This window comes from Agelaius phoeniceus, chromosome 18 (genome assembly GCF_051311805.1).
Source record: "Agelaius phoeniceus isolate bAgePho1 chromosome 18, bAgePho1.hap1, whole genome shotgun sequence".
Classification (NCBI taxonomy): Eukaryota; Metazoa; Chordata; class Aves; order Passeriformes; family Icteridae; genus Agelaius; species Agelaius phoeniceus.
Window position 1 is genome coordinate 2,548,253 of NC_135282.1, and position 26,812 is coordinate 2,575,064.

General features: G+C 46.4%; 1 protein-coding gene across 4 annotated transcripts in view; it reads left to right on the top strand.

Annotated features, from left to right (window-relative positions):
• PITPNM2 (phosphatidylinositol transfer protein membrane associated 2) overlaps nt 1–26,812 on the top strand; it is a 126,117-nt gene that overhangs the window by 75,551 nt on the left and 23,754 nt on the right. For all 4 annotated transcript variants that reach the window (XM_077187673.1, XM_054646029.2, XM_077187674.1 and 1 more), the window contains 11 exons: nt 1,196–1,410; nt 2,628–2,749; nt 4,050–4,283; nt 10,794–11,117; nt 13,947–14,042; nt 17,190–17,294; nt 18,153–18,223; nt 20,826–21,070; nt 21,529–21,718; nt 22,730–22,849; nt 23,167–23,378. In XM_077187673.1, the coding sequence (XP_077043788.1) occupies nt 1,196–1,410; nt 2,628–2,749; nt 4,050–4,283; nt 10,794–11,117; nt 13,947–14,042; nt 17,190–17,294; nt 18,153–18,223; nt 20,826–21,070; nt 21,529–21,718; nt 22,730–22,849; nt 23,167–23,378 (1,934 nt within the window). The remainder of the gene's footprint in view (nt 1–1,195; nt 1,411–2,627; nt 2,750–4,049; nt 4,284–10,793; nt 11,118–13,946; nt 14,043–17,189; nt 17,295–18,152; nt 18,224–20,825; nt 21,071–21,528; nt 21,719–22,729; nt 22,850–23,166; nt 23,379–26,812) is intronic.

Below are 26,812 nucleotides of genomic sequence, written 5' to 3' on the forward strand. Positions count from 1 at the left end.
CATCTTATTAATAATTTTCTGTTAAACCATGTTATCCTTTGAATTGTTTGTATGCCAAAAATGAGGAGTTGTTATTGTGTTACATTTCACAGTTGATTCTTGGTATAAAATTCCTTTTTTGCCCCCTTATCTTCCAAAGTACTGTGCTCTCAAAATGCTCTCAAATACAAACAATAACCTCAAAATGCTAACAGAATGAATCTCTTGTTTGGAAATGATGAAGGTTATACATCATCCAATCTGCTGAAATGTATGAGAAATTAATAAATATTTGGTTTGTCTCTAGCTCATCTTAGAAGCACTGAAATTAGTATTTTTTTTTATTGAGGGAATTTTTGCCAGGTTTTCTCTGAAGGACAGTCCTACGAATCAGCCAAAATGCGGAGGCTGCCAGGGGGTGCAGTGATCGTTCTGGCAAACTTGGGTTGTTTCTTCAAAATATCTTAATTAGCAGAGCAAAGTCTCCAAGCTGTTCTTGGAGAGCTGCTGCTGGGCCAGATCACATGCAGCAAACCCCCAAATCCTGTGGGTGTAGGTCACAGAATGGTCTTTGTCACTGTGATCACAGAATCACTGAGGTTGGAAAGGACTCTGAGATCATCAAGTCCAGCCAGTGACCAACTCCCAGCTTCTCAACTCAACCAGAGCACTGAGTGCCATGTGCAGCCATTTCTTGAGCACCTCCAGGGGTGGTGGCTCCGATGCCTGACCACTCTTCCAGTGAGGAGAACTCTTCCTGGTGTCCATCCTGAGGTGCTGCTGCACCAGGAGTGTGCGTGACATCGCCACGGGGCTGTGCAGGTTGGACAGACTCCCCTTGGCTGCTGATGCTTTGTGCTGTTGGGTGGCTCAGAGCTGGAGCCAAGGGTTGGGGTGTGTGCTGTGTTACCTGTTCCAGGAACAGGAGTTGAGGTGTCATTACAGCTCCGTTCAAACTGAGCATCCAAGTGGAAATTGGCATGGGGTCCCAAATAAATCAAATGTCTATGTTGGCCAGATGAGTCTGTAAATTTTGCCTTTGTAATCTCTAGGTTTGGTAATCTTAGTGCTGGGGTGCTGCTACAGCTCTGCTGTGCTCAAAAGGAGTCCTAGAAACCACCCCCAGTGTCCAGGTGCTTTGAGAGCCAGGTCCTTGTACGATGCCCTGGAAAATGAACATTTTTGTGATGTATTTGTGATCTATTTTTCCTTTCAGAAAAAGAGCAGAGAGGAGACATGTGGGGAAGGCAGTGGAGTGGAGATCCTGGAGAACAGGCCCTACGTGGATGGCCCGGGGGGCAGTGGGCAGTACACACACAAGGTTTACCACATCGGCATGCACATCCCCAGCTGGTTCCGCTCCATCCTGCCCAAGGCAGCTCTGCGTGTTGAGGAGGAGTCCTGGAACGCTTATCCCTACACAAGGACAAGGTAAAATGGGCACAATGCCCACAGCTGTGTCCCTGTGCTAAAGACAGGCCTTGGTGTCACTCTCTGGCATTTCCCTCTCCAGTGATATCCTTCAGAGCAACTGGGGTCAAGTCCTGAAATTCCTGTGCAGTGCTTGGTGTCAGGAGTTTCCTTGGCTGACTGCACACCTGCCTGAGAATGTGGGGCTCCTTGCTGTAAGATGTGGAGCTGTTTTGTCTGTCAAAGCTTGGGCAATTGTGAATGGTTTTTATTTAGCCTTGTATCTGCTTAACATTGCAGATCTCTGCAAGCTTGGGGAAGTTACAAATGTGCACGGTGCTGGGACAGATGTCATGCTGAATCCTGTCAGGGAAGGCAGGATGCATTTGTACAGGGGATTTTTCTTTTTCTTTCTTAATAAATAAATAAATAATCACAGCACTTCTTTTCTGATAACTGTCTGTCATTTCACTAGAAAATAATGAACCTACATCCTATGGTTTTCAGCCTGAGGAGGGAAGAGAGCCAGAGGCTCTGTGGAGCCCTCTGGGACCTCCTTGTTTCATCTGATTTTGTCAGGGAGGGCTTCACATACCCTGGAAAAATATAACCTTTGTGCTAGTTACTCCATTTCAGAGCATTTGCTCTTTTTCACATTTACAAATCTGATTTTCCTGACACCTTGCACAATAAAAAGGCTTTAATGGGTATTTTGATTTTTACGAAAAATGTGGAAAAATTTTCTGGTTCTGTTTTAGTTGGTCTCTGCAAGTAACATCAATCCTGGGAAGGTGGGGAGTCTGTGTGTGCATATGGGCTGTTGCCAGTGACTGAATATAATGGAGCTGCCTGACTTTTAAGTGATTAAAGTTCACTTCCAGTCAGTTTTTATCTCTTCTCTTGAAATGCCTATGAGTCAATCAGTTGGCCAGGAAACCTGTGCTGCACAGAACTAGTTTGTATTTTATTCTGCCACAGATTCCAGGCAGGAGCTTTGCTTTTCTCCCTGCACAGGTGCATTTCCTGAGTGTCCTTGTATCAGTATCCATGTCACAACTCTTTAATACAGTGGGCCCAAAATTTATCTCCTTGCTGAAAACTGGTGAGCTCCTGTCTTAAGAAGTTATTCAAGAACAATCTCTAGTTGGTATTTTAAGCATATCTGAAGGAAAACATGAGTGAAGGCTGGCTGGGATTTGAGGCTGATTTACTCTAAGCTGTGTTGTTCTGGCTCCCAGGTACACGTGTCCTTTTGTGGAGAAGTTCTCTATTGATATTGAGACCTACTACAAAACTGACCCAGGAGACCATAACAACGTGTTCAACCTTTCTGCTGCAGAAAAAAGACAAACCATTTTAGGTAAATAGCCTTTTTCCTCTCTACTTTTCCCTGGTTTTGTCTTTTTCTTTCTTTTCTTGGTGTGTCCATCCTCTTTAAACACTCACCTGCATCCCTGTCACTGTCACTGCAGGCAGGGTTACATCAAGTAAGGTGAGGATACCAGAATTCTCTTCTGAAATAATTTGAATCCCCCATCTGTAAATTTAAGCTGATGCTTTTCCATCTTATTTATGCAGCTCCCAAGAGGAGTAAGACATCTAATGAATTTGGGGGTAATAAGTAGAAATAACCAAAGAAGAGGAAAAAATAGCTGTATAATTGTGGAAATATTGCTGTTTATTTGTGTGGCTCCTTCATGTATATGAAAGTGATTCCTGTCTGCACTTTTGAAGCATGAAGTTGCATTTAATTTTCGTTCCCTCTCCTTTTAGTCCTGCCCTCATGTAGGTTAGCACTCACTTCAGAGCTGTCTTTAGAAGATTGAGTTAATGTAAGAAATTAATGAGAAAAGGCAAAAGTATTTCAAAAAAGTACTTTTGTACTTCACTTCAGCTGCCCTCATTGCTGGCCCTGGCTGACCAGGCTTTCACTGCTGAGCAGACTTGAGTCCCAAACTGCACTGAGAGGTGTCACAGAGCTGTCACTTCTGGGGAAGTGAGATCCTGCCCTTCAATCCAAACTTCAGATACCTCTGAGCTCTGGGGATTGCAGGTCTTTAAAATATGTTAATTCACTCCACTCCTGCTGCAGCTTCCACTTCTCCATTGTTTGATTGTTAATTAGGACTTGAGTTAAACTTTCTGCTTCCCACAGTACATCTGGTCTATCAATAGCAGCTGAGGAGTTCCCAGTCCCCTCCTCTGATGGACCCAGAGATGAGATGTTCCTTGGCAATGTCTGTTCCATGGCAGGGCAGGTGTGTTTAACTGTCTTGGCTGAGACAGCTGCAGCACTGAGTGGTATTAGAAAAGCTGGAAGGTGGAATGTGCAACAGATCTGTGTGGAGCTGGAAAGACAGAGTGTGCAGAGCTGCCAGAGTGCTGTGGATCTGCAGTTACTGTGGGGAAAAACATCTCTTTGGAGCAAAGCCTCTGTTTGCTGGAACTGTGTGTGCTCGTTCCTCTGGCAGAGCTGATCTCTGCCCAGCAGTAGTGTATAAACAATTTAAATATCAGTTGTTTAAGTGTAAGTAAAAAGAAACTAAATTGCTGTAATGCTTCTGGTACTTATTGAAACAGAAATAACTCATGAAAAATTATATTTTCACGTTTTGCTCAGGAAGAGGAAACATCTAACTGTTTCTGTTCTCTTTCTATAGATCCTATTGATATTGTTAAAGATCCTATCCCTCCCAATGAATACAAAGCTGAGGAGGATCCAAAGCTGTATAAATCAGTGAAGACTAAAAGAGGACCCCTCTCAGAAGATTGGATTCAAGAGTACAAGAACAACCCTGGGAAATATCCCATCATGTGTGCATACAAACTGTGTAAAGTGGAGTTCAGATACTGGGGGATGCAGTCGAAAATCGAGCGCTTTATCCACGATGTTGGTGAGCATTTCTGCCCTTGCAGACTTCACTCCTTAATGTTGGCACTGAATTGAAACGTGAAGGTGAGGTCTGTGCAATGCATCACATTCCAAGACACATCTGTGAAGAGATTCTCAGGTCTGATGACTCTGTGGGTCAGCTCAGAAAAAATCCTGTTATTCTGTCACTTATAATTGTGGTATGTACAAATCCAAACCACGTGAACCCACTGAAAAGGTTTCAAGTCCTGTGTAGGCAACATCTTGCATTCTCCTTTTTAAAATTTTTTTTAAAGATAAACTTGCCAGATCATTTTTAAACTCTGCCAGTCTTCTTTATTGTGACCAGAATCCATCCTGAAGGGCTGCCTAAAGAAATAAGCTTCACTTCAGCATCCTGAGTGATTCCAGAAAACCACTCCCTGGAGCATCCCTAGTTTCCACCTGCCTTGTGACAGGGCTGGTGGATCTCTGTGTGGCTCTGAGTTGTGAGTAAATGTCCTTCTTTGATGGATGCATCATTGTTAGGTCAGGGCTTTTAAGGAGGAATTGGATGTGTCTGGGAGTCACTAAGTGGAGACAGTACAGGTGCTGGCAGTGCTGGCAGTAATTTATTTTTTGCAGAAAATCTATAAAACATCTGATACAGTTTCTGAGCCTTGCCACAAATGACTGGTTCAATGGCCAAGTGGAAAACCTAAATAGTGTTTTAAAGGAGTGATCCCATCTGAAAGGGCAGAGCTCTGGCTGTCCTCTGGCAAAGAAAATGCCAAAAAAAAAAGGATGTGTAGAGGATGCTACCACCTTCCAGTGCACTGTAAATCCTCCTGCATGACCTCTGTGACTCTGCTTTTGATGTGCAAGTCTTCATGAAGTGCCTGATTCTAGCATAAGTAATTTTCAAGCTCTTTGTAGTCACATTGCTCCTGAGAGCTAATGTGAAAAACACTGATAGAGCAGTGGAGAATAGTGTGCCCCTCTCTCTGAATGCTCACAGGTTGTTTTCTTACAGCTCCTTTGCTTTTCTTTGGGCAGGGATGGAGGCTTTTCCTGCTGTAGGCTGTGTTACAAGTGCCTCTCTGCACTGAACTCCCTTGGTGTTTCAGTGACATGGGTTAATTTAGTGTATGCTGGAAAACACAGAGGCAGAATAACAACTCCATTGTATCTGTTAAATGAAAAAGGAGCACATGACTCTTCCAGTTCAGAGGTGTTTGGCATAGATTAACTGTGGTCCCTTAGAAATATTGCTTTTGTATTCTGTGAAAGATTGCCTGCCATTTCCCTCTTGATTGAGGCTTTGCACAGACCAGAGCCAGCTCATTGTCTGCCTTTCAAAAGCTTTTCCAGCCTGTTATAAAGATGGCAAATAGTGTTTTTCAAAGTGGTTAAGATGCACAAAATCAGGGAAGTCTTTTAGGCAAGAAGAAGTAGAGTGAGTGAAAAGTGGAAGTAAAAGCTTGGGGCATCTGCAGGAGCTGTGTGGCCTCCCCCTGCCCTGGGACAGCTGTGGGGAAGCCAGGAGTGGGCAAAGTGCCACAGCATTTATACCAAAGCCACAATGCATGAGGATGTTTAAGTAGGAGAGATGTGGTTACAACAGGACTGACCAGGCTTAGGTGCAGATCCCTGTGTGGGGGCTTCCAGCTGGTGGCCAAAAGCAGCTGGAGACTTTGTGCAGTGTGCACCTGATGGTGAGCCAGGCTCCCAGGAGCCAGAGTCGTTGTGCTGGGTCAGCCCCTTCTCCCTTGGCATTTTCCTCCTGGTTCCTCTGTTCCCAACTCGAGCAACTTCATTTCCTGGGGAATTAGCCCACCCTGTGCAGGGTCACCAAGCCAGCAAGGAAACAAACAGCAAGATCCAAACTCTGCCCAATGGGAAGCAATGCTTGGTGGAGCAAACTAAAATTAGAGAATGGGTTGAAAAAAGAGCAGGTGTGAGGTAAGTGATGGATGGCTTGTGCAGTGTGGAAGGGCTGCTGAGCACAGAGGGAGGAACTCTGGGGGCCGGTGTTGAAACGTTCTCACTCGTACTGAGTGCAGCAGCCATTCTTTCCCATGACTAATTGGACAGTTACTCAGTGCTTTGACAGCCTGAGACACAGACTAAAATTGTGATTGTGGGCTATTAGTCTGCTTGGCTGTAATATTTGTATGCTTTTTTACTCCTTTCCCATAGATTTTAAGTTTAATTGGACTGGCACTGCATAATGTTCTGCTCCCACTTGCTTCCTAATGGTGCATGTGGGCTCTGAGTCTTTTGTTGTTAAACAAGTGTGTTGACTGTGTATGGGTTATTAATTATATACTGTGGCAAAGTGTGTTCCATCCCAGTAACTGGAGCTTTGTCTAAGCCACTGTGTCCTAGGCTAAATATGCCCAAATTGCTGCACTGTGGTGAAGTGGTTTTTGAAAGCTCTTTTGCAGAACTTTGGCTTCACTAAAGCACTCAAATGACTCAGTTCATGCACTGCCCACTGGATCCCAGAGGTAGAGTTTTGTCTTTCCAAGGGGAGGCAGGTTGCTGTTGGCATGATGTGGATGTGACCACAGGCTTTTCTTTGTGAGGGCTCTGAGCAAGGGAGGGCAGGGAAGCAACCAGGTGTGACTGCAGGTGGCCTTGGGTTGGATTGTACTGGCAAGGTTAAGGGATCTCTTGGGACTGTCAGGGAAATTGTGTGGCACATGGACAATCAGGCATCCTGTATTTGCTGTCAGGAAATTGTGAATTATAAAATTATTTGGAGGTTGCTTCTGGGTACAGAGGCAGTGGGTATCTGAGCAATTGCTTTGTTTGGATATTGAGGGCATTAAGGGCAGAATTTGTTGGTGGGTTTTGTGATTTATTTCTGTTGAGTTCTTATTACATTTACTACTTTAATTTCACATTGGAAAACAGGCCCAGAACTACAGACCAAAGGTTTTTTAATTTCACATGAAGCCACCTCTCTGCCCTGGTTTGTCTAATGGTCATTTACACTTCCTTTTGTATGGTGGAGTCCAACACCACAAATCATTTACAGCAGTCAGCACCTCAAGGATTCAACCAGCCTCTGAGTTGTTGAGGTGGTGAGCTGGAAATCAAATGATTTAAATGTTTGCACCCTGCTCAGCTCTTCACAGATGATCTTTCTGCACAGCACAGTGGGAAATGTTACAATAATTAAATCAACACATGATGACGGGTGCTCTGAACTCAGCCTGCACATTTGTGCATGTGTGGTGTTACTGTTTGTTTGTTTTTTTAAACAAAGCATTGCACTCTGGAGAAATGATAGTCTACTTAATGACTGATAACCAGCTGGTAGCTGCATCCTTGTCAAAAAACCTCTTCACATTTTTGCTGGGTGACTTCAGTGAGGTGTCTGATGAGGCTGTGGGGTTTTCCTCTGATTCTGGGGAAGGAGGCTCAGATGAGCTTGGGGCATGTTGGTGGAGGGGGAAAACCTGCTGGCAAGGCAAACTTCCAACTGTGCTGCAGCTGGGCCAGTGTGTGACAGGGACTTCTGTGGCTGAGTGGGACACATTTACACCTTCCCTCCTTCCAGGGAGAAAAAGGAAAGGCAGCTGGGCCACAGATTCCCTCAGCACTCTTCTGATGGGCATCTGCTCCAGAGAGAGTTTTTCCCAATTACTCTCTTTCCTGAGTCTGGTGTCTCCCCTCCTTTTCACTTTCCAATAAAAAACTTGTTTTTCTCTAAGATTCTGATACAGAAATCCTTTGAGACTTGTTTTTTTTCCATTGCCCAGGGAGAGCAGCAGTGTCTGGACAGGGAGTTCAGTCATTTGTAGCTGGATCCTGGCTGCTGTGTGGGACACTTGTTGTGCTCCCTGGGTCTCTGCTGGGAGGAGGTCAGTGCCCACTGCTGTGCACAGAGGAGCCCCTCAAGTTCTCTTCCCTGGCACTGAAGCCTTTTCTGCAAGCCATGACTTTTATTTTTCCATTTCTTTTGTACCTGCACAGCCTCATTCTCCCCCAGGTTTTCTCCTTGTGTTTAAGAAAGAGAAATGCAGCACTGCTGGCACATCCCAGGTGAAGGCCAAATGCTGGGAAAGTAATCTATTTTTTGGACTTCTTAACTAACCTGGAGCGGGAGAGGCACAGCTGCTCTGAAGCCCTGTGGTGCCATCCTATTTTCAAAGGAGCAGAGCTTTAAGGAAGGGTGGTTTGGGATGCCTAATCAATGGGATGTGAGCAGGGCACATGGGGAGGTCTGTGGGTTGGCAGGAAGCAGTGCAGGTGATGTTTGAGATCTAAGAAGGCAGAGAGGAACTTCAAGAGACTTTTTTTTACCCGCAGGTGGTTTTCATGTTCCCTGTGATGTTAGTCCATTAAAACACAGATACGTGGTTGGTGGCATCTGTGCCTCTGCACAGAGAATTTCTGAGGAGTTGGGGCACTGATACATCAAGGCTGGATTCAGGGGCAGGAGTGGAGCCTGCTGAGCCCTTGAACAGGGGAAGCTGTGGGATAAGAGCAGCATTCACTTGTGTCTGATCACAGTCTGTTTTCAAGGTGTTCCAAGCAAGGTGGAATTGGACGCTGTGGGTGTGGAAGTTCAAAGGGTGGTGGGGACAGCAAGAGAAATGTTTTCTTGGCTTTGTAGGTGTGGTGTAAATTTAATCTTGGTTTCTAAGCTCTGCTGGTTGTCAATCATAACAGGAGGTGAAGAGGCTAAAACATTCTCCTGTAGTTCTGCAAAAAGTAATCTGGCAGGGGAAATAACTCTGAATCTCAGCTCAGGTCGAACAGAATTAAGGTGCTGAAGGCTGTCACTCTGCCCCAGAAGGTCACACTCTGCTGGCTCAAACTTGCCTCTCCCTTCTGAAAGTCAGTCAGCAAAATACATCAAATATTGATAGATTTAATCTTACTGTGTAAATGAAGTTCAGGTTGAGCTGGTCCGTGGCATTAGCTGCTGATCTCAGTGGCCATTTCCTCCTGGCAGCCTGGCTTGGCATGACTGGTGGCATTGAGGACTGACCAAAGAGCAGAACAGACAATAAAGTGCTCAGATCTGGAAGGAGATGAACATATAAAAACATGGGGTTTGTGTGTTTAAGAAAACAAAAAAAACAAAAAGTGATTGCTGAAAACAAGCGGATCTTCAGGCAGAACATCACAGAAACTGTGACAGTGGTGGGATCCAAGGTTTTCTGTATAGCAGGGGAGCTCCTGATGCTGGCAGCACCTCAGAAACCCTGCACATGGTGGGACCATCCCCCTTGGCCATGCTCCTGGAGATGGAGAGTGGCTTGTGAGGGATGTCTTTGCTCATGGTGGTGCTTAGAGAGCTCAATCTGCAGCTCCCAAAACCTAAATGATTCTAATGTAGCCTGTTGATTGCTCTCATAATTCCACTGACAGCAAATCCCACTGGGGCTTTTGGCTTGTCCTTCACCCCATCTCTGCCTCAGTTTCCTAGTAATTAAAGAGGGGGCAATATTAATTGATTGTTTGTTATCAGAAAAAAAACTCCTGAGGATCAGTTGGTCAGTATTTAGAGAAGCTTTAAAAGCATCATTACTGCTCTGTGATCCCATCAAGAATAAATAGCAGTTTGGAGTTTTGACCTGTTGTGAGCTTTTAAGGAATAATATTGGTGAAAATCCTGAGTGACTCTTATGTTTTAAAAGTCTTGGGGATGATGATGTTAGTGAGTGAGTCTAAGTCTTAGGGAGAGTATCTGTTGCCTGTTCAGGTGCATTGTGTGTTGATACTGAGGCTGCTCTTCCTTTCAGATATGTGATACATTGAAATACTTTAAATTGGCTTTACCCACTCCATTTTTCTCTTGCAGCAGAAGACAGATGGTATCTGCAAGATAAAGCATCTTTATTCCCTCCCTTACTTTGCTTTCTATCCCATTATCTCAGAAGCTCCAATTTGTGATGCTGTTTTACTGATACATAGAAACCAGGTGCAGAAAACGGGTTTCCAAGGACAGGAATGTGGGATGTGCTTCTGTAATGTAACAGCTGGGGAGGGCTGTGGAGCATCCATCAAGGAATGATTTGAAACTCTCCAGGGTTAAAAAAAAAACCCAAAAAATGAGTAGCTTTTTTCTTTTTTCTATTTTCTTTTATTTATTACTTGGTAATATATTTCACTTTGAAGTCAGGATCCAAATGTTGCAACTTCTAGAACTTCAGGGAGTTGAAACCATGGTCTGTGTGTGGCTCCTCCTTGGTGGAGCAGGCAGGCAAAATCTTCCATCCAAAATTAGGCAATCCTTTTCCAAGTTAAAAGTTAAAAACCCCTTTCCAAGTTAAAATCCCTTTCCAAGGTGAATCCCTTTCCCCTTCCAGTGACAGAAGACTGGCTGATTTCAGTGATTTCAGATTGATTAGAAAGAATTGAGGAGATAAAGTAGATGAAGTGACCAGGTTGCCACCCTGACTGTGTGAAGGTCCTGCACTGCAGGCTGGTGTCTCTGTAATGTCCCTGCCATGGTGTTGAGAGGCTTTGGGAAGGGAACAAGTTGGTTGCTGCAGTTTGTAGCTCTGGTGACGGGGACGTTTTGGCTTTGCAGGCCTGAGGAAGGTGATGGTCCGGGCCCACCGCCAGGCCTGGTGCTGGCAGGACGAGTGGTACGGGCTCACCATCGAGGACATCCGGCAGCTGGAGAAGGAGGCCCAGCTCATGCTGGCCCAGAAGATGGCCCAGTTCTGTGGTGAGAATGACCCAGAGCAGCACGGTGTCAAGGACACTGCTGGGGAGAAGGACGTGGAGCCCAGCACGGGGTCACCTGCAGACACCGAGGACGCCTCTGCCAACAGCGACGCGGCCTCCGGCAGGTCCCTCACCAAGCAATGGTCCACGTCCTCCAAGTCCTCACGGTCTTCAAAGAGGGGAGGTAAGATGCTGCCAGTGACTTGCTCTTCTGAACTCATGGAGGTCGGGCTTTTGGGGGGTTGGGCCATGTCTCCTTGTGGCTGGTGCCTTTGGGATAATGTGTGTTAGTACTGTGAGTGCTGTTAGCTCAGAGGCCTTCTTTGCTGGTGCTGCAGGCTCAGTCTTGTCAGGTGACCTGGTTTGGGTTTGGGAAGGTCTCTAGTCATCCCATAACTGTGACTCAGTGTCACATGGCAGAGTTGCCAATATCAAAGGCGCAGAATCTGTAAGAACACTGCAGAGAAGCAGGCAGGAGCTGGCTGGCAGCACTGGGGCTCAAAAGACAGCCAGCAGCACAGAGTTAGTCCTTGTTACTGAGGAGCCACTGGTGGCTTTCTAAGGCTCTTCCATAGTGTTCCCTTCTGGATATCTGCTTATCATTGATACCTGTGTCACAGCAGGTGCCTGTGCTCCTTGGCCAGGGTTCTGTGCCACCACGTGCCTGTCATTTCAGGAGGAGTGTTTGGCTCCATGGGGCTGTGCACAGTGAAACGTCTCATCAGCTGCTGGGGAGATTAAGGCAGGAAACCCCAAAGGTGCCTTCCCCTGGTGACGGTGTGCAGCAGCTGCTTGGAGACAGAACCTCACCCTGGGGTTTGGTGGGACTGTACATTGCCTTTGAAACACCATTCAGGAAGCTTTCAGGATTTTGATGTTAGAGCTCTGCTGTGGATACCCTGTAAGGACTCAGCTTTGAGCTTGGATTTCGTTACTCACCTCTCCCTTGGGACTCACCTCATTTTGCTGTACTTCCCTTCTTTGGACTGTTCTGTACAGAGAGGTGACTCCCTGGTGAGTTACAGCCACAAGGTTCAAACCCTCAGCAGTTCCCTCTCTGATTAGCCAAGTGCTGCAGGGAGCAGGGAAATTGCAGCTCTCACTGCAAGAGGGAAAAAAACCCATGAAAACCCCAAGGGGCAGCATTTCTTCCAGTGACAGTGGAGGGAACATCTGGGTGAGTGAAGCTTCTCCATCTATCATATGCACTAAATATTGAGAGCTGAGTCTCCATTTTTATTTCCCACTCCATCACTGATTTCATCGTGGGGTGAATGAGAGAGGAGCAGTAGTTTTACCTTGCGATGACTCACTCGAGTGAGCCCCAGGGAAGAACCTACCAGATGCTTCATAAATCACTGCATAAAGATAAAAATACTGGCTACTTTGCCTGCACCAGGATTTTATATTGATGCACCCATCCCCCATTATGCTCTTTGCACAAACCCCCTCTTCCTCTGCTGACAAGTTCACTGGGAGCTGGAGTTTTCAGACCTCTCAGGATTTCACTTGAAGGTTTTCACTGAGAGCAAAGCATGAATTTCTTTTCAACTGCAGAATGTCTCAGCTTTTACAAGAAAAAGTAATGAAAGAAATTAATTGTGATGTGCTGGGAAGTACGTCACACAGATATTTTAATCCTCCTTCATGCTGGCAGCACATTACCATATGGAAGCAAGGAGGGCTGTCGCGACGCACCGCCACCTCCAGCTGAAAAAAACGCCTTTTCTCCAAAGCTTTTCCTTTTCTCCACCACCCGAGCAAGACCTCTGGTGATGGCAGGACCCTTGTTGCCCTCCCATGTGTTATTAGATGCTCTATTTTTAGCAACTATTATGTGAGTGCCTTGACGTCACTCGGGCGTGAATGAGCTCTGCTCTGCCACCTCCTTGCTGGCTGCTCCCGAGGGTGGCTGCTGGGGGCTGCTGAGCTGTAATTACCTGACTCTGCACAGGGTCTCCATCCTTGTTCCATCCTTGTGACAGCTGGGTGGGAGATGAGGAGAATTTTACTTCTATATTCAAGTCTGTTGGAACAATAGAACGAAACGGCTTGTGCGGCTGTCACAGTAACCGGAGCCTTTCAGGCTCTTGTACATGCTAAATGAGAACTTGTCAGTCTCCTCAGGTTTTTGCTGGGTGAGGTGGCTGCTGTGAGTGCTTTGTGTGCTCTGTGTCACAGGCACGAGGGGACAAACCCTCCCTCCCATCGTTCTCTGGACAGCGCTCCCTTCAGCAGGCAGCTGTTCTGAGACAACTTCAGCCGAGAAGCGCTCGGGCTGGATGGTTGCTAAATTATATCTGAAAAAAAGAAAAGAAGAAGCCATAATGTCTTTATATTTAGCTCAGAGAGCTCTGGAGGCGAAAGTGAAAGGGAGTAGGTAGGTGTGGGAACAGGAGGGCAAACAGCACTAAAAGGACTTTGGGGTTTCTCCTTGCTCTGTCAGGACCGCTGCTCCGACAGCTTCCTTTGAAGTAGTCAGATAGCATGTTGTTTAAATCATTCAAGTTTAAAGTTTAAACAGATCTCTAATCCAATTTGTGTGGAAGCAATTTCCTTCCAGAAAACAGATTATTCCTCTCCAGGCTGCTCTGCTGAGCTACCCACCCGAAAGTTAGCAAAGCAGAGGCATGGCTTGTGTGCTGATGAGAGGCACAGAGAGAGCTTCCAATCAGCCTGCTTCCTTCCTAATTGCAAACTTTAAAACCCAGCTGATTTTGCACGTCCTACTAACAATTATAAATAGCTGCCATTCAAAATAGCAGAAGAGTGATCCAAGCAGCTTTGCTTTAATGTAGCATCTTGCTGGCAGGTTCTACCAACAGTAAACAAACAGGATCTGTAAAGCAGTACACTGACATCACACCAGCATCATCGGGGTTTTGTGTTTTTTAATATTGCAGCAGTGAATTTTCTTGGAGAACACATGATTCTTCCTCCAGCAAAGATCATGTTGGGAACTCTCTGTCTTGTGGATGTAGCGTTTCGCATAAAGCTTTTTTGTTTTTTCCAGCAAGTCCCTCGCGCCATAGTATCTCCGAGTGGAGGATGCAGAGCATTGCCAGGGATTCAGATGACAGCTCAGATGATGAATTCTTTGATGCACATGGTATGTGGAGCCTAAATCACCATCGTTTCTTCCCTGAAATGGTGGGGTAAGAGAACGGAAGGCATGAAGGGCGGGGGGTGAGCAGGAAAAAGGCTGAGACTTTTTTGCTTTGAAGTCTTTTCCTTTCTAACCATGACGTGCAGCTTCTTCCAGCATCACCCAGCAGACTCTTACATTAATGCAGCACCATTTCAGTTGCAGTCTGAGCTGTTTGAGAACAGGGGATCTTGAACCCCTTGGGGCTGTATTTTATTTGGTGCAAATGAGTGTGTGTGAAATCCAGCAGTACTAACTGGACGGTGGGTGTGTCCTAATGATTCACTGTGACTGATTATTTTTCTAATTTGTTTTTTAATCAGTAAGAGGTATGATTAATTGCCCTGTCTGGGCCTGAAGAAACCCAAATTTGCCTTTATTAACTCCTCATTCTCCCATTCCAAGAAATACCAACAGCGAATGCAGCAAGGTACTTCAGGTGCCAAAATTAATCAGCGTTGATTCCAGAATTCTCAAAGTAATTTTGATTATCTGTATTAAGAGAATACTGTTATATTTTTTTCCCCTGTGCATGTGTGTGTGAAGAAGCTTTGTTCCACTGCACTCATTTTATATATTCTACTTTATGCAAATTTAAGCCTGAAGGGCTCCATCTCTATTGACAACAGATGGACTCTCCTCCTGGCTTGTCTGATGGAAGTGAGAGGTGCAATATTTGCTGATGAAGTTGGGAAATGCAGTTGTTAAAAGAATGACGCCCCAGTTTTGCGAAGCTGATGCTCAGCTGAAGTTCAACCTCCAAAAATTGATAGTATCATGTTCCAGAAGAGTTCTCCCATGGGTGTTTAGGCATGGATCTCAAACTGTGGGGTAGAGAGGGGTGTGTTAGTGTGCTGAGCTGCACAACAGCAGCTGAAGTGGCTGGGACATGTGTGAATTGGGATAAATGTGTGTCTCCTGCTGGGAAAGGGAAGGGCCAACTTAGTTTAAGTGTAACTATTTATTAACTTACTAGCATTTACAACAAATATTGCTCCAATAAATCCCTCACATATAAGGGAAGAGGAGTGAGTCATCCAAACGGCACCGGCGCTATCCACACGCTTTTTGCCATTTTAATTACTCAGTAATAAAACTGAGATGGAGACAGCTCCACCTGGGATCCTTGGGAATCCTTGGGGCCAGGGAATCCAGGGCCCAGGGAATCCTTGGCATGCTCCTAACAGGCCTGGGAAGGGGAATTAACAAAAATGAGCCTTGTGCACCTCTGTTGCAATACTTGCAGGAGGTTGCTAAGAGTAAAAGCAGCTGCTCTCCTGCGAGTCTCTGTGTATGCACAGTTTCTCCTCTGCAGTCGGCACGGTTGGGTTGAAAAGTCTGTCCCTAAATCTGGTGGGATTTTGGCTCATGAGTCAAAGCCTTGGCATGTGTGTGCAGCTGAACAGAGCCCCATCCCCAGGAGGGACCTCTGGGTGCCCCTTGGCCCGCAGAGACTGCGGGTCTGTGAGCAGGGACGAGGCTCCGCTCGCAGCTCATCCTGCCGGGGTCGGTACCATGGGAACTGGCAGGGCTCAGGATGTGAGTCAACAGCCAGCAGAGTTCCTCAGAAGTGCTTCCCATCCACACACACACACACACATTTCCTCACAGTGCAGTGGGCGTAACCTGAGTCCCAGAAGATTCCTTGTCTCCAGCTTCCCACTCACCCTCATTCCCTGGTAAAGATAGTGACAAATACAGTAATATCGAATATCTATCCTGTAATAAATGCTAATAATGGGAGTAATATCCCATTCAGGGATCACTTGAGCAGCAGTAAGGGCTGTAATTAGACCTCTCAAGGAATTAAGTTTAATATTTAGATTAAGTTGCTGGAGGAGCTTAGAGTGCAATCGTCCTCTTAATTCTCTGCCAGCACGTGTGTTACAGGCCTGTGCTTTCCACTTGCTCTGGACAGGCAGCTCCACACCCCTGTGTGCAGGGAAATTGGGATTTACTCAAATTCTTTCTATGGCTGAAAAAGGAAATGGCATGCTGGTACAAAATTTCCAGGTTGCTCTCTTTTTATGGTCAAAGTTGAAATAGAAACTCCTAAAATAATCAGGCTTTGCTTGGATCTTCACCTAGTGCCCTTCATATATTTTTTTAAAGCTATTGCTCAGATTTGCTGAAAAGATTAATATATTTCATAACCTTTCTTTGTTCCCCATTGTGGGATTCTTCCAGCTAATTATTTTCTTAGTAACTGTACAGCAGTAAGAAAGGGGAAATCCTAGTCTGGGACTCTGAAGATTACAGCTTTTAGATCTTCAAGACATCTGTAATTACTGCTGTTATTATGTTTATAACTCTTTATTAAATTTACAAGCCCAAAATTTTCAGGAAAGACATACTAAGCACAGAGGTATAAATAAATTAGAAAGCACTTAACCATCGTAGCAGCAAAAGATGCATCCTCAATGGAAAAAAAACAGAGAGAGAGAAAGGAGAGCTCCCCTTTGTATGTCTCTTCCTTTTAATTACACTTCTAAGAACTTAATATTTTTGGGACCCCTATTCTTTATTGACTATGATTGAACTGAGCTGCAGGGTTTGGAAGATACTGAGGTAGGAAGGAAAAAAGCAGATCCATGTGTGTCTCATCTCCTGAGGAAATCAGCCTGGGCAGTTCACATTCCCTTTACTGCTTCTGCCTTTTTAGGGGTTTGGTCCTATGAGCAGCAGTGATCCTTGTCCCTTCTTCCCCCAGAGAAATCCCACAGCCCTCAAACAGGGCTGGGAGGGTCCCAGTGGGAATCCTTGCTTTGTCCTGTCCTGTGCTGGAGCATTCTGGCTGCTTTGGCACCATCAGAGAGAATGGCAAGGCAAAGGCCAAACATGGTACCATTAAAAACTCAGATTGCTTCTTTCCATGTTTTAGGAGTTTTGTTTGTTTAAATCATGCAGTTAAAACATTTTGTTTACTTTTCAAAAGGTGCTTTGGTTTCTATATAACAAAAGCTGGTAAAGTATATGGTTTATTTTGACTTAAGCTATCCAAATGTGTATAGATTGCAGAGAGTTGTGGGTTTTATTTAAAATTCTGGGTTTGGCTCTTTTCTGTATACATATTTCTGTGTTTGTGACTGTCAAAAAATCTGTTTTTTAAAGAGGACTTGTCTGATAATGAGGAAATGTTCCCGAAAGAAATAACCAAATGGAGTTCCAACGATCTGATGGATAAAATTGAAACCCCCGAATGCGATGATGTCCAGGGTAATTCTTTTCCAAGTACAAACTGCATGTGCTATTTTACAGTATTTCCAGGCAATTGTCACAGCCTCATTGTGAACAAGGTAAAACTTGTTATCCTCATCTCACAAAGGGAGAAGCTGAGACAGAGCATAAAAATGACTGTCCAGTGCTGCTGGAAGAGATTTGCTCAGTGGGAGCTGGGATAGCTTTTGATTCTCTTTTATTTTCCACATTGGTTTGGCTCCTTTGTGTGACAGCCAGGATTCTCTCATATAATGATGAAATATCCCAGCTCTGTCTCAAATGACTTGAATTTCTCCTGGCTCTTCTTTCCCTTTTGCTCCATCCTTTGTTCCTGACTGTATCTGCCTCAGTTTTATTTTCTGCTCATCATTATGAAATGGTGAAAGGAAGCTGTAGCTCCTCAGCCAGAGCGATGCATGGTGGAAGGTGACACTCAGGCTTTTTCAACAAAGTCAGTCTGTGTAGGCACAGATGTAGGAATACATCAGATCTCTACTCCCCAGCGTAGTTCAAGCAATTCCTTTTATTTTCCCACAAACCAATCATTTCTGACAGTCGTGCAGGGATTTCCCATTGTTGCCATCCTTAATAAAGCAGCAGTACCAGATCTCTGTAATGAGAGAAGAGCTCACTGATGTCCTCAGCTCTTAGCCAGGTTAGGAGAAATTGCTGGAAAATAAATGACCCAGCATTGCCCAGGCTTCTCAGGTGGAAGGAGGCAGGAAGGAGGGAGAGGATGATTTGATGGAATAATGAAGGAGATGTGAGGCATTGGAACAAGCAGTGTCTGTATGGAAGAATGTCTTTGCCAAAGAGCATTTGGAGTGCTGACATTTTACACCTCTGTGCTTCCAGGTGACTTGTACCAGGAGACATCAGCAGAGTACCACGTTGGCTCCAGCGTGGAGAGGCTCAGTATCATCGAGGTGAGTGCTTGGGCTGCTTGTAGAGAGATCCTGTGCTGCTGGAATGGCTCTGTGTGGGATAAATGGGGCCCTTTGCTGTGAGCAGTGTCTTGTCTCCATGTGCTGCTGAGCCCCTGTGTGTGTCCTTCTGTAATTCTGATTTAAGGGGTTTTTCACCCATCTTTGGAACATCATACAGGAAATGCTGTGTAGTTTGCAGGCAGCAGGTATCCAGCTGGAAAAGAACTGTGGGGATCAGAGCAGCTCAAGGGTAGAGCTATCCTGCAATGCCAGATGAGCAAGTGTGGATGTGGGAGTGGGAGAACACATTCCTGCAGCACCAAGGTGCAAAGGACAGTGCTCAGCTGTAGCCCACAGCATGGAGCTGCTCAGAGTCGTGTTTGGAATCCAGTTATAGCACAGCCTGGGTCAGTGCTCTGGGCAAAATAATAAATAAATAACACCCCACCGAGCCAGCCCAGCTCTCTGCAGTTCAGAGTCCTGCTCAGACACCCCAGGCTGGCTGTTCTCATCCTGCCCTTCAGCAGCTGCCTGTCTGTGCTGCAGGGCTGGTGCAGCTGCTTTGCAGGGTGCCTGCATTGGGTCTGAGTGGTCCGTCAGAGATCATGAGTTCTGGAATTACTGTCTGTGCCAGGCTCTAAGTTCATGGTGGTTTGGCTTTTCCATAATAGACTGAGAGCTCAAGGGCTGTGAGGAGAGTGGGTGGCTGGGAGGGGAACAGCTCTGGCCACCTCAAAATAAGCAAGTCACAGCCCTAAGATTTCTCTTGGAGCTCAAGATGGTGTGGGAAATTTTTCTTCCTCAGAGGGCTGTGCAAATTCAACCCCCTCCTGTTTCTGCCTTCATTTTAGAAAAAGAACAGACTTCAAAGCAAGATGAAAAAGACAGTTATTTGTAGTTGTTCACAAGCTGTCTGCTAAAATAGTATGAAATTCCTGTGCCACCAATTGCAATGATTTTCAGGTTAAAAGCTTCCCTCACTTGAAGGTGGTTCAGGATTTAGGTGTTTTAAGAGGCTCCAGATCTTACAAGGAAGTTCTCAATAGTTACCTCCACCCTTAAACTGATCAGCAGTTCCCCACTTCCTTCAGAGCAGAGGGTAATGAACTGAAAGGTGCCTCCAAAGCACTGCTGATAAACTTCTGCATGACCTGAGCTTGGTGTGACTCATGTTGTTCTCCAAATGAACACTTAAAACACTTGTCTGGAAGCAGAAGAGGTGCTGAGATGCTCTGAGGGCTCCTCCTGTGCCTCCAGCCAGGGAAAGGTTCACTGTGCAGGTGCTAAAACTGGAGCCAGGGGAGCTTTGAAGAGCAGCATGGATACAGTGCAATGGTGCTAAATAATTCAAGGCCGTTCTTATGCAGGAGGTCTGGAAAAATCGTTATTACAGACTTGGATGAGAATTTTAATACTTCTGGTGGGCTGTGTAGTAAGACAAGCTTTAACATTATCTGGCAAAAATGTGATGTGGTTGTTAGGCTGCTAATGTGTGCCTGGGCATGCTTTCCTCCCACCAGCAGGTCTGTCAGGGACTCAGTCACTGCTCAAAGGACAACAGGTGACTGAAGATGCTCGAATTAGAACAATTTGCCAAATGGAAAACACTGCTGCCCTCCATGCTTTCCTTACCCCTCTCAATGGCAGCAGGGAGTTGCTCAGGATGTTCTCAGATGTCTCTGCTGGCACAGGGGTCAGGTACAGAAGGGTTTGCACAGATCTCACAGATGTAGGATGGAGGATTTGAGTCCGTGTGGGAGCTGTAAACACTGAAAGCCCTGATAGCAAATAGATATTAAAATAGTTACTGCTCTGTTGTGTTACAGGATGTGCACATGGATGCTCCTGTACCTGCCTGGGGCATCAGGACTGGGCTTACAGCTCTTCTGCAAGGCATTAATGATAAGGATACAATTCCCTCCTTCCCCCAAACTACAGCCTGTTTAGGCAAGGAATTGCTTCAACACAATAAGCAAATCACCTGGGCAGCCAAATTAAAATCCCTCACTGTGTTCATGCAGCAGTCTCCCAGCCACGTGCTGGCCATTCCGTGGGTTATGGGGACATGAACTTTTTTCATTTCCTCTTTTGCAACAGTTCAAGCAAATCTGAAGTCTTATTTATAACTTCCGTGTTAGGCAAACATGCAATGACTGATCTTCCCACAACTTCTCAGTAACTTGCCACTTGCTGACCTGTTTGATCTCATTTCTTAATTTTGCTGAATGTGTTTCACTGCCAACTGCTTCAGCTGAGCTCAGCACCCCACAAAAAACAACTTATTTCTGTATTTTTCCACCCTAATATACACAAGGATGTCTTCACTGCTGCCATGTTTTACCTGGATACAATTTTATGCAGGTTTTTTTTCTTTTACTTTCAGCACTCCTTCCGTTTCTAACAAGTCAGACTAAGGCTGTGTGTGCATTTGTGCATGCCCAAGTGCAGGTTAAGAGACCTGGAAGGAGTACTCTGGTTCTCAGCATTGTACTGTGGTGTATCTAATAACCTTTACCATAAATTAATTTGCCATAAATTAGGCACAAGTCACACCCCTTTGAAAAATGAGCATTTCTGTGTGCTCTCTTCCATCCCCACCTAGGATGAATCAGTGCAGCCATTAATGCAGCCAAGTAAAATCCATGTCCTCCTCCTGGTCCTCCATGGAGGGAACATCCTGGACTCAGGAAGTGGTGACCAGAGCTCCAAGCAAGGGGATGTCAACACCATCACAACTGTGTTTGACACGGTGATGAGGGTGCATTACCCAGCTGCTCTGGGACACATTGCCATCAAACTTGTCCCTTGTCCAGCCATCTGCTCTGAAGCATTTTCCCTGGTGTCCAGGTAAGTTGATGCTGTTTTATCATGGAGGGGGGGTGTTTTGGGAGTTGGTTTCGTTTTGTTTGTTTCCCTGAGGTGTTCTGCATGTAGCACTGGGAGCTCGGACCATGCTTTGGGAATGCATTTATTAATGTACCAGCCAGGCATTCAGTCTCGATTTCATACTTAGCTGCAGTGAATGCAGTAATCATGCAGCACAAGTTCTGAGATTGATTTATTCTAATTAATCCAATAAATACTAAGGATTTAATTCCTTGTCTGGAGGTTGTTCTGTCAGTGTAAGTATGTTGTCCTTGAAGATTTACGTTTGATGGGAGGGAAAGATTTATTAAGCTCTCACCCATTCACAGAGGAATAAATGGCCTTTCTGTCTTGAGGCTTTTTTTTATGAACCACAACACTTGACTGTGCTGCCTGCAAGTTGTTTTCCCCATGTTCCCACTGTCTCTTGCCTTCTGCAGCCTCAGCCCATACAGTTATGACGAGGGCTGCCTGTCCAACAGCCAGGATCACATTCCCCTCGCCGCGCTCCCCCTGCTCGCCACGTCCTCCCCGCAGTACCAGGAGGCCGTGGCCACTGTCATTGTCAGAGCCAACCAGGCCTACAGTGAGTTCATCAAATCCCAGGAGGGCACCTCCTTCAATGGCCAGGTGAGCCAGGGGCTGCTCAGGCCACAGCCAGAGCAAGAACAAGGGAAGCAATTTCCTTCTGAAACTCTCTTTGCCATAAATCTCTCAGGAGGGATGGGAATATGACAGTGCTGGGCTGCAATAAGGAAGTGCTGTGCTTTCCATTCCTTTCTTTCTGAGAGGGAGAGATTATTGCTTGTGTGCTGTCCTGGACCTTTGGGATTCGAAGCAAAGCCTGAGTTTGTGTTCAGAAATGAAGCTCCAAAGCTGTGAAGTTCATCAGGTTGCAGTGTGACACACCTTGCCTGAGCAGGAATGTTGCCTTTGTTACTAAACAAGGTCTCGTCCCCATTGCAAACCAAGGCTGTTTAAGCATTCCTGGCTTTAAAGGACCTTCAGCAGCTCGTGCTGGAGCTGTACACCCCTGGTGTATTATTTTGTGAGGCTGTGCAGCTGCTGCACCTCATAAAGAGCACAACTGAGCCTCGCACCTCTGAGCAAAGTGACTCCCCAGCCCCACAAGGGCAGGCATTAGAGGAGCTGTCACACTGCTCTGCTGTCACGTGGTTTATTCACTCTGAGCTTCTTCCCAGCCCTCTCCTGCCCAGGGATCTTGGTGCTTTACTGTGCCTGTCTGCTCATACCCTTGGAGGCAGAGCACTCTTACCCCTCGGGATACAAATGGGCAGAAGCTTCCCTGAGGTAGCACAGGCAGCTGGCAAGGGGGATCCAGCTTGGCTTCTGCAGTTAGCACCAGGATCAGGGCTCTGTGTTGCTGTCCTGTTGCTCCAGTTGGCTGGTGGGGACAGCCAGGACAGCTGAGCTGTGTGAGAGAATGGGAGTCTGCAGGCAGTGATGGATTTCACTGGCTGAGCAGTTTTACTGATGGAGGCACTGAGCATCCTGTCACTCCAGCTGTGATCCAGCTCTCTGTCCAACTGTTAGTTCTGAACCGAAGTCAAGGGGCTTCTTCTCTTAATTTCCTTTTTATTCCTCCTCCCTGTCCTCCCCTGCTTCTGTTTCCTGTCTCAGGTCTGCTTGGTAGGGGACTGTGTTGGGGGGATCCTGGGATTTGATGCCTTATGCTACAGCAACCAGACGGTGTCCGAGAGCCAGAACAGCAGCCGGCGAGGGAGCGTGGTGAGTGTCCAGGTAAGGCTGACCCCCAGCTCCTCCACAGGGCCTGCTTTGGGTGAGGATCTCCTGAAACAGCAAAGGCTCTGCTCCTTATCAGTGGCAGACATGTCCTAAGGTGCATATGGGTGTCAGTTTGGGTGTGTTTGCTCTAAACAGGGATGTTTCACCCCCTGGTGTGAAGCATCACCCACACTTGAGGGAGTGATTGGGCCTGAGATTCTGTACTGGCCTCAACTGGATCTTGGGGTAAATGGGGAAGGGAGGAGAGGAGGGAGGTGTTACCATGTGGGTGTATTCTTAATTCAGCTAAATCCATCCATTTCAAATCCCAGGATACCGACCTTCTGTCTCCTGGGATAACGGTGAACAACAGCCACTGTTCCAGTGGCTCTAATCTGGAAGCCAGCAGACACCTCAGCAGGAGCAACATTGATATTCCTCGTAGCAATGGAGAAGATCCAAAGAAGCAGCTGCCACGAAAAAGGAGTGATTCATCCACCTATGAGCTGGACACGATAAAGCAGCATCAAGCCTTTCTTTCAAGGTAAGATTTAAGATTTGGAAGGAGCAGATCCAGCAGTGTCCTGGAGCTGGGGGTGGTGTATCTGTGGAACCTGAGTGTTGCTTTGTCATCCTGTGATAAGCAAGGTGTAGGAAAACAATTTAGATTAGAGAGTTATCGATTTTGGTGTGTTATATATGCAAAAAAACCCCAAAACATTAACAGCTTTCTTGCTGAGTGGCACTGAGAGAATCCAGCTTCTCTACTGCATCAGTGGTGCAATGGCAAGAAGCCCTTTGAGCTGTTGTGTGACAGCCAAGGCAGTCAGGGAGCTGCTGCTCTGCTGTGCTCCAAGTGTGGCATGGAGGTCAGAAAGCAAATGGAGAAATCGTGTAAGGGAACTCAGTGAAGCAGAACTGGGAACCCAGTGTGGTATTAATTTTATAGCATCTCTGAAACCTGATTTTGAGTTATTCTGTCCCCTGCCATGGCTGCTTCATTGCACCAAGGACATGTTTCAAATTTGTTACTCACTGTTGAAGCCCCCAGTATCACATTTTTAACCTTTTTCAAATGGACATTCAGAAATGTGTCTGTTAACATAACAAAATGGAATTTTCACAGCAGTCTGCCCATGGCCTCTGGTCATTCAGGGATTATTTCTGTAAATCCAGAGGATTTTTCTGACTGAATCTTCTTCAGCCTCTGGAACTGGACAGCCCAGAGCTTTTTCTCCTGCAGGCCTGGAGGAACTGCAGTAAATATGCTCTTAATCCCTCTTCTCTCATGTCCAGGAACTGGGGAGCAGTATCCCCCACAGCAAACCCCATTACCTGCATTGCAGCTGCATCCAAGTTCCTCTTGCCCTGTGCTCAAGGCTTCCCCTGCTTTTCTCCCCCTCCATCACTACTTGGAGTCATTGTTTTAGCACAGGGGTTTGTGTTGTCCTGCCATGTCAGGGCCCTTTGGTAAATGGTTTATGGGAGAGAGAAGGTATCGAAGTGAATGTTGGTGGTGCACAGAGATAGGATATTCAGAAAGACAGCTGCATTTACAAATCCCCAGTGAGGTTCTTGGCTATTTCCAGCAGGTTAATAAAAGGCAATCAGGCTCTTGTTCTTGCCTTCTCAAAACAGTCTCCTGTATTACAGGGAAAATATGAGTTGTGCAAAAATGTGCTGATTTTCCTCCTTGTTATTGACCTCAGGGGCACAGACTCAGTTAAGGAAATCAGGCAGGCATCTTGATGCATTTTTGCACCTATTTTAGAATAAGTGCTGGGCCTGATGTGGATAATGGATTGCTCATTTTGTTGTTCCAAATAGCTTTGTGCTGGTCCTTCCTGTTCCATCTCTGAAGGGCTCTGCCTGCACCCAACATGCAGCACTTGTGACTCCCTGGCAAGAGCTGTCGTGATTCAGTGGGGTGACAGATTTGTGCATCTTCACTTCTTAAGAGTTTTATGTGTTTTTAAACCTCCCTTTAGACCTTGAGCTAAAAATGAGTCTCTTCCCAGAGCTCAAAACCAGGATTCCCTCAGGGAAAGGGGCGGGTTGGAGCTGCGGTAGGAGCTCTCTCTGCATGTCTCTCACTCAGCTCTGTGGGGCAGGGGAAGCTGGGGAGCAGGGATTCACCTCATCCATGGTGCAGGAGAGGCTGTGGGGCATGGATTCAGCTCCTCCCTGGTGCAGGAGAGGCTGGGAAGCAGGAATTCACCTCGTCCCTGGGGCAGAGGAGGCTGGGGAGCAGGGATCCACTCATCCCCCCCTGCATGTCGGCAGAACATCGCTCTCACACCCATCCCTGGACCTTGTTCTCCCAGCCAGCCCCAGCAGAACGCCCACTGGCCTCTGCCATCAAGGAATGATTTTCCCCATGATTTTTCCCATGATTTTTCTTCAAGCCAAGCCCTGGTGTGACGTGGCTTCGAGCAGGAGGTTGGCAGAACAGAGCCAGGTTTCCCTCCAGGGCTCGGCAGACGGGCAGCCTGGCTCACAGGGACCTTTCTGTCCGTGCCCACTGCAGATTTCAGCCTGTGCCAAAGACTCGCATTTTTATTCATGTATCAGACCTACCCACTTCTCTGGGATAATGCCCAGCAAGCCAGAGCAGCATCTGGAGAGTACAATCACACATTTATTTTTAAATTCAGTCCTTCTGCACAACTACATTATTTCTGGCTGTGCTGTACTTGTATTATTGTAAATGAGTTGATTTGCTTCTGAAATCCATAAGCTCTTGTTTAATTAATGCACACAGTACATCTGCTGCTCTTTAAAGGGAGAACAGGGCACTGCAGGTTGCTTGGAGCATGACAGATCCAGAGTTCCCCTTGGCTCTCATTTCCTTTGATTGCTGAAAAGGCAATTCCAAGTTCCTGGCAGAAGGAGTGAAGATGCCCAAATTGCTGCGTGCTGTGCCTGCTCTGCTTCCTCCCTTGCCCAGGAAGAGATGCTGTGGGAAGCTGTGTGGAACACACCAAACAGCCCCTGCACCCACCCTGTCACGGGGGTAGCTTTTCCTCAGGAATCCCATCGCTGTCACCCTGCCTTAGTGAAACTGAGCGTGTTCTAAATGACTTTGCATTCCTCACACACAGCAAACTCCTGTATTGCATCTTGTTAGCTAAAGCAATTGTAGCTCCACCAAAGGTGGCTTGTTCTCAGAGCTGTTTCAGGGCTCTGCAGCCTCGTTTGCATCACAGAAACAGGAACAGGCTCGTTTGAGCTGTCACTGCTGTAACCTCCTGTTCCTCCCGTTTTGACACCACTGTTTTGACTCCCCGTGATGTGTGTGTGTGTCTGGCATAAGTAACTGATCATTCCCTGGCTGGGAAACAGGAGAGCAGAGCTGTGCCTGTGCCTGTGTGCAGCCCCAGAGGGAACACAGCAGGAGCAGGAGGAGCTTCAGCATCCTCTGGGAACGGTGTTCAGCACTGGAGCTGTCACTGGGATTATTCCTTATTTGCCATGGCAGGAAAGCAAAGTCTGCCTGAAAGCAGGTTATCTTCCCCAAAAGTGTGAGCATTGCAGCTGCTCCAGGGCTGTGGCTGTGTCTGAGGGGTCTGTGAGCTACTGCTCTGTGCTGAGGATGGTGGAACAGCCCTGTTTGGGGACCACAGCAGTGCTGTCCTCAGCAGTAGCCTTGATGAGCCAGAGCTGTTGCACATAGGATGTGACAAGTACTGGTCACCACCAGAGGTTTTGTTTTGGGGCCACAGAACCGGCAGGAGACTGTTGGATCTGCAGCATTCCCAACTCCAGGCCAGTAAACCCTTTATCCAACCCATCTCTTATGATATCCATTTCTCCTTCATGTTTTATAGAACCTGTTCTGATGCTTTTTTAAGTGTTTGCAAACACCCTCTTAAGGCACTGCTGGTACTGCCTTCAACTCTACTTCTACTTATAATGAGATAACCCACTACAGCTGCCACTGGAATTTGCAGCTTTGTGCTTTTGGGTGGGAATAGAAGC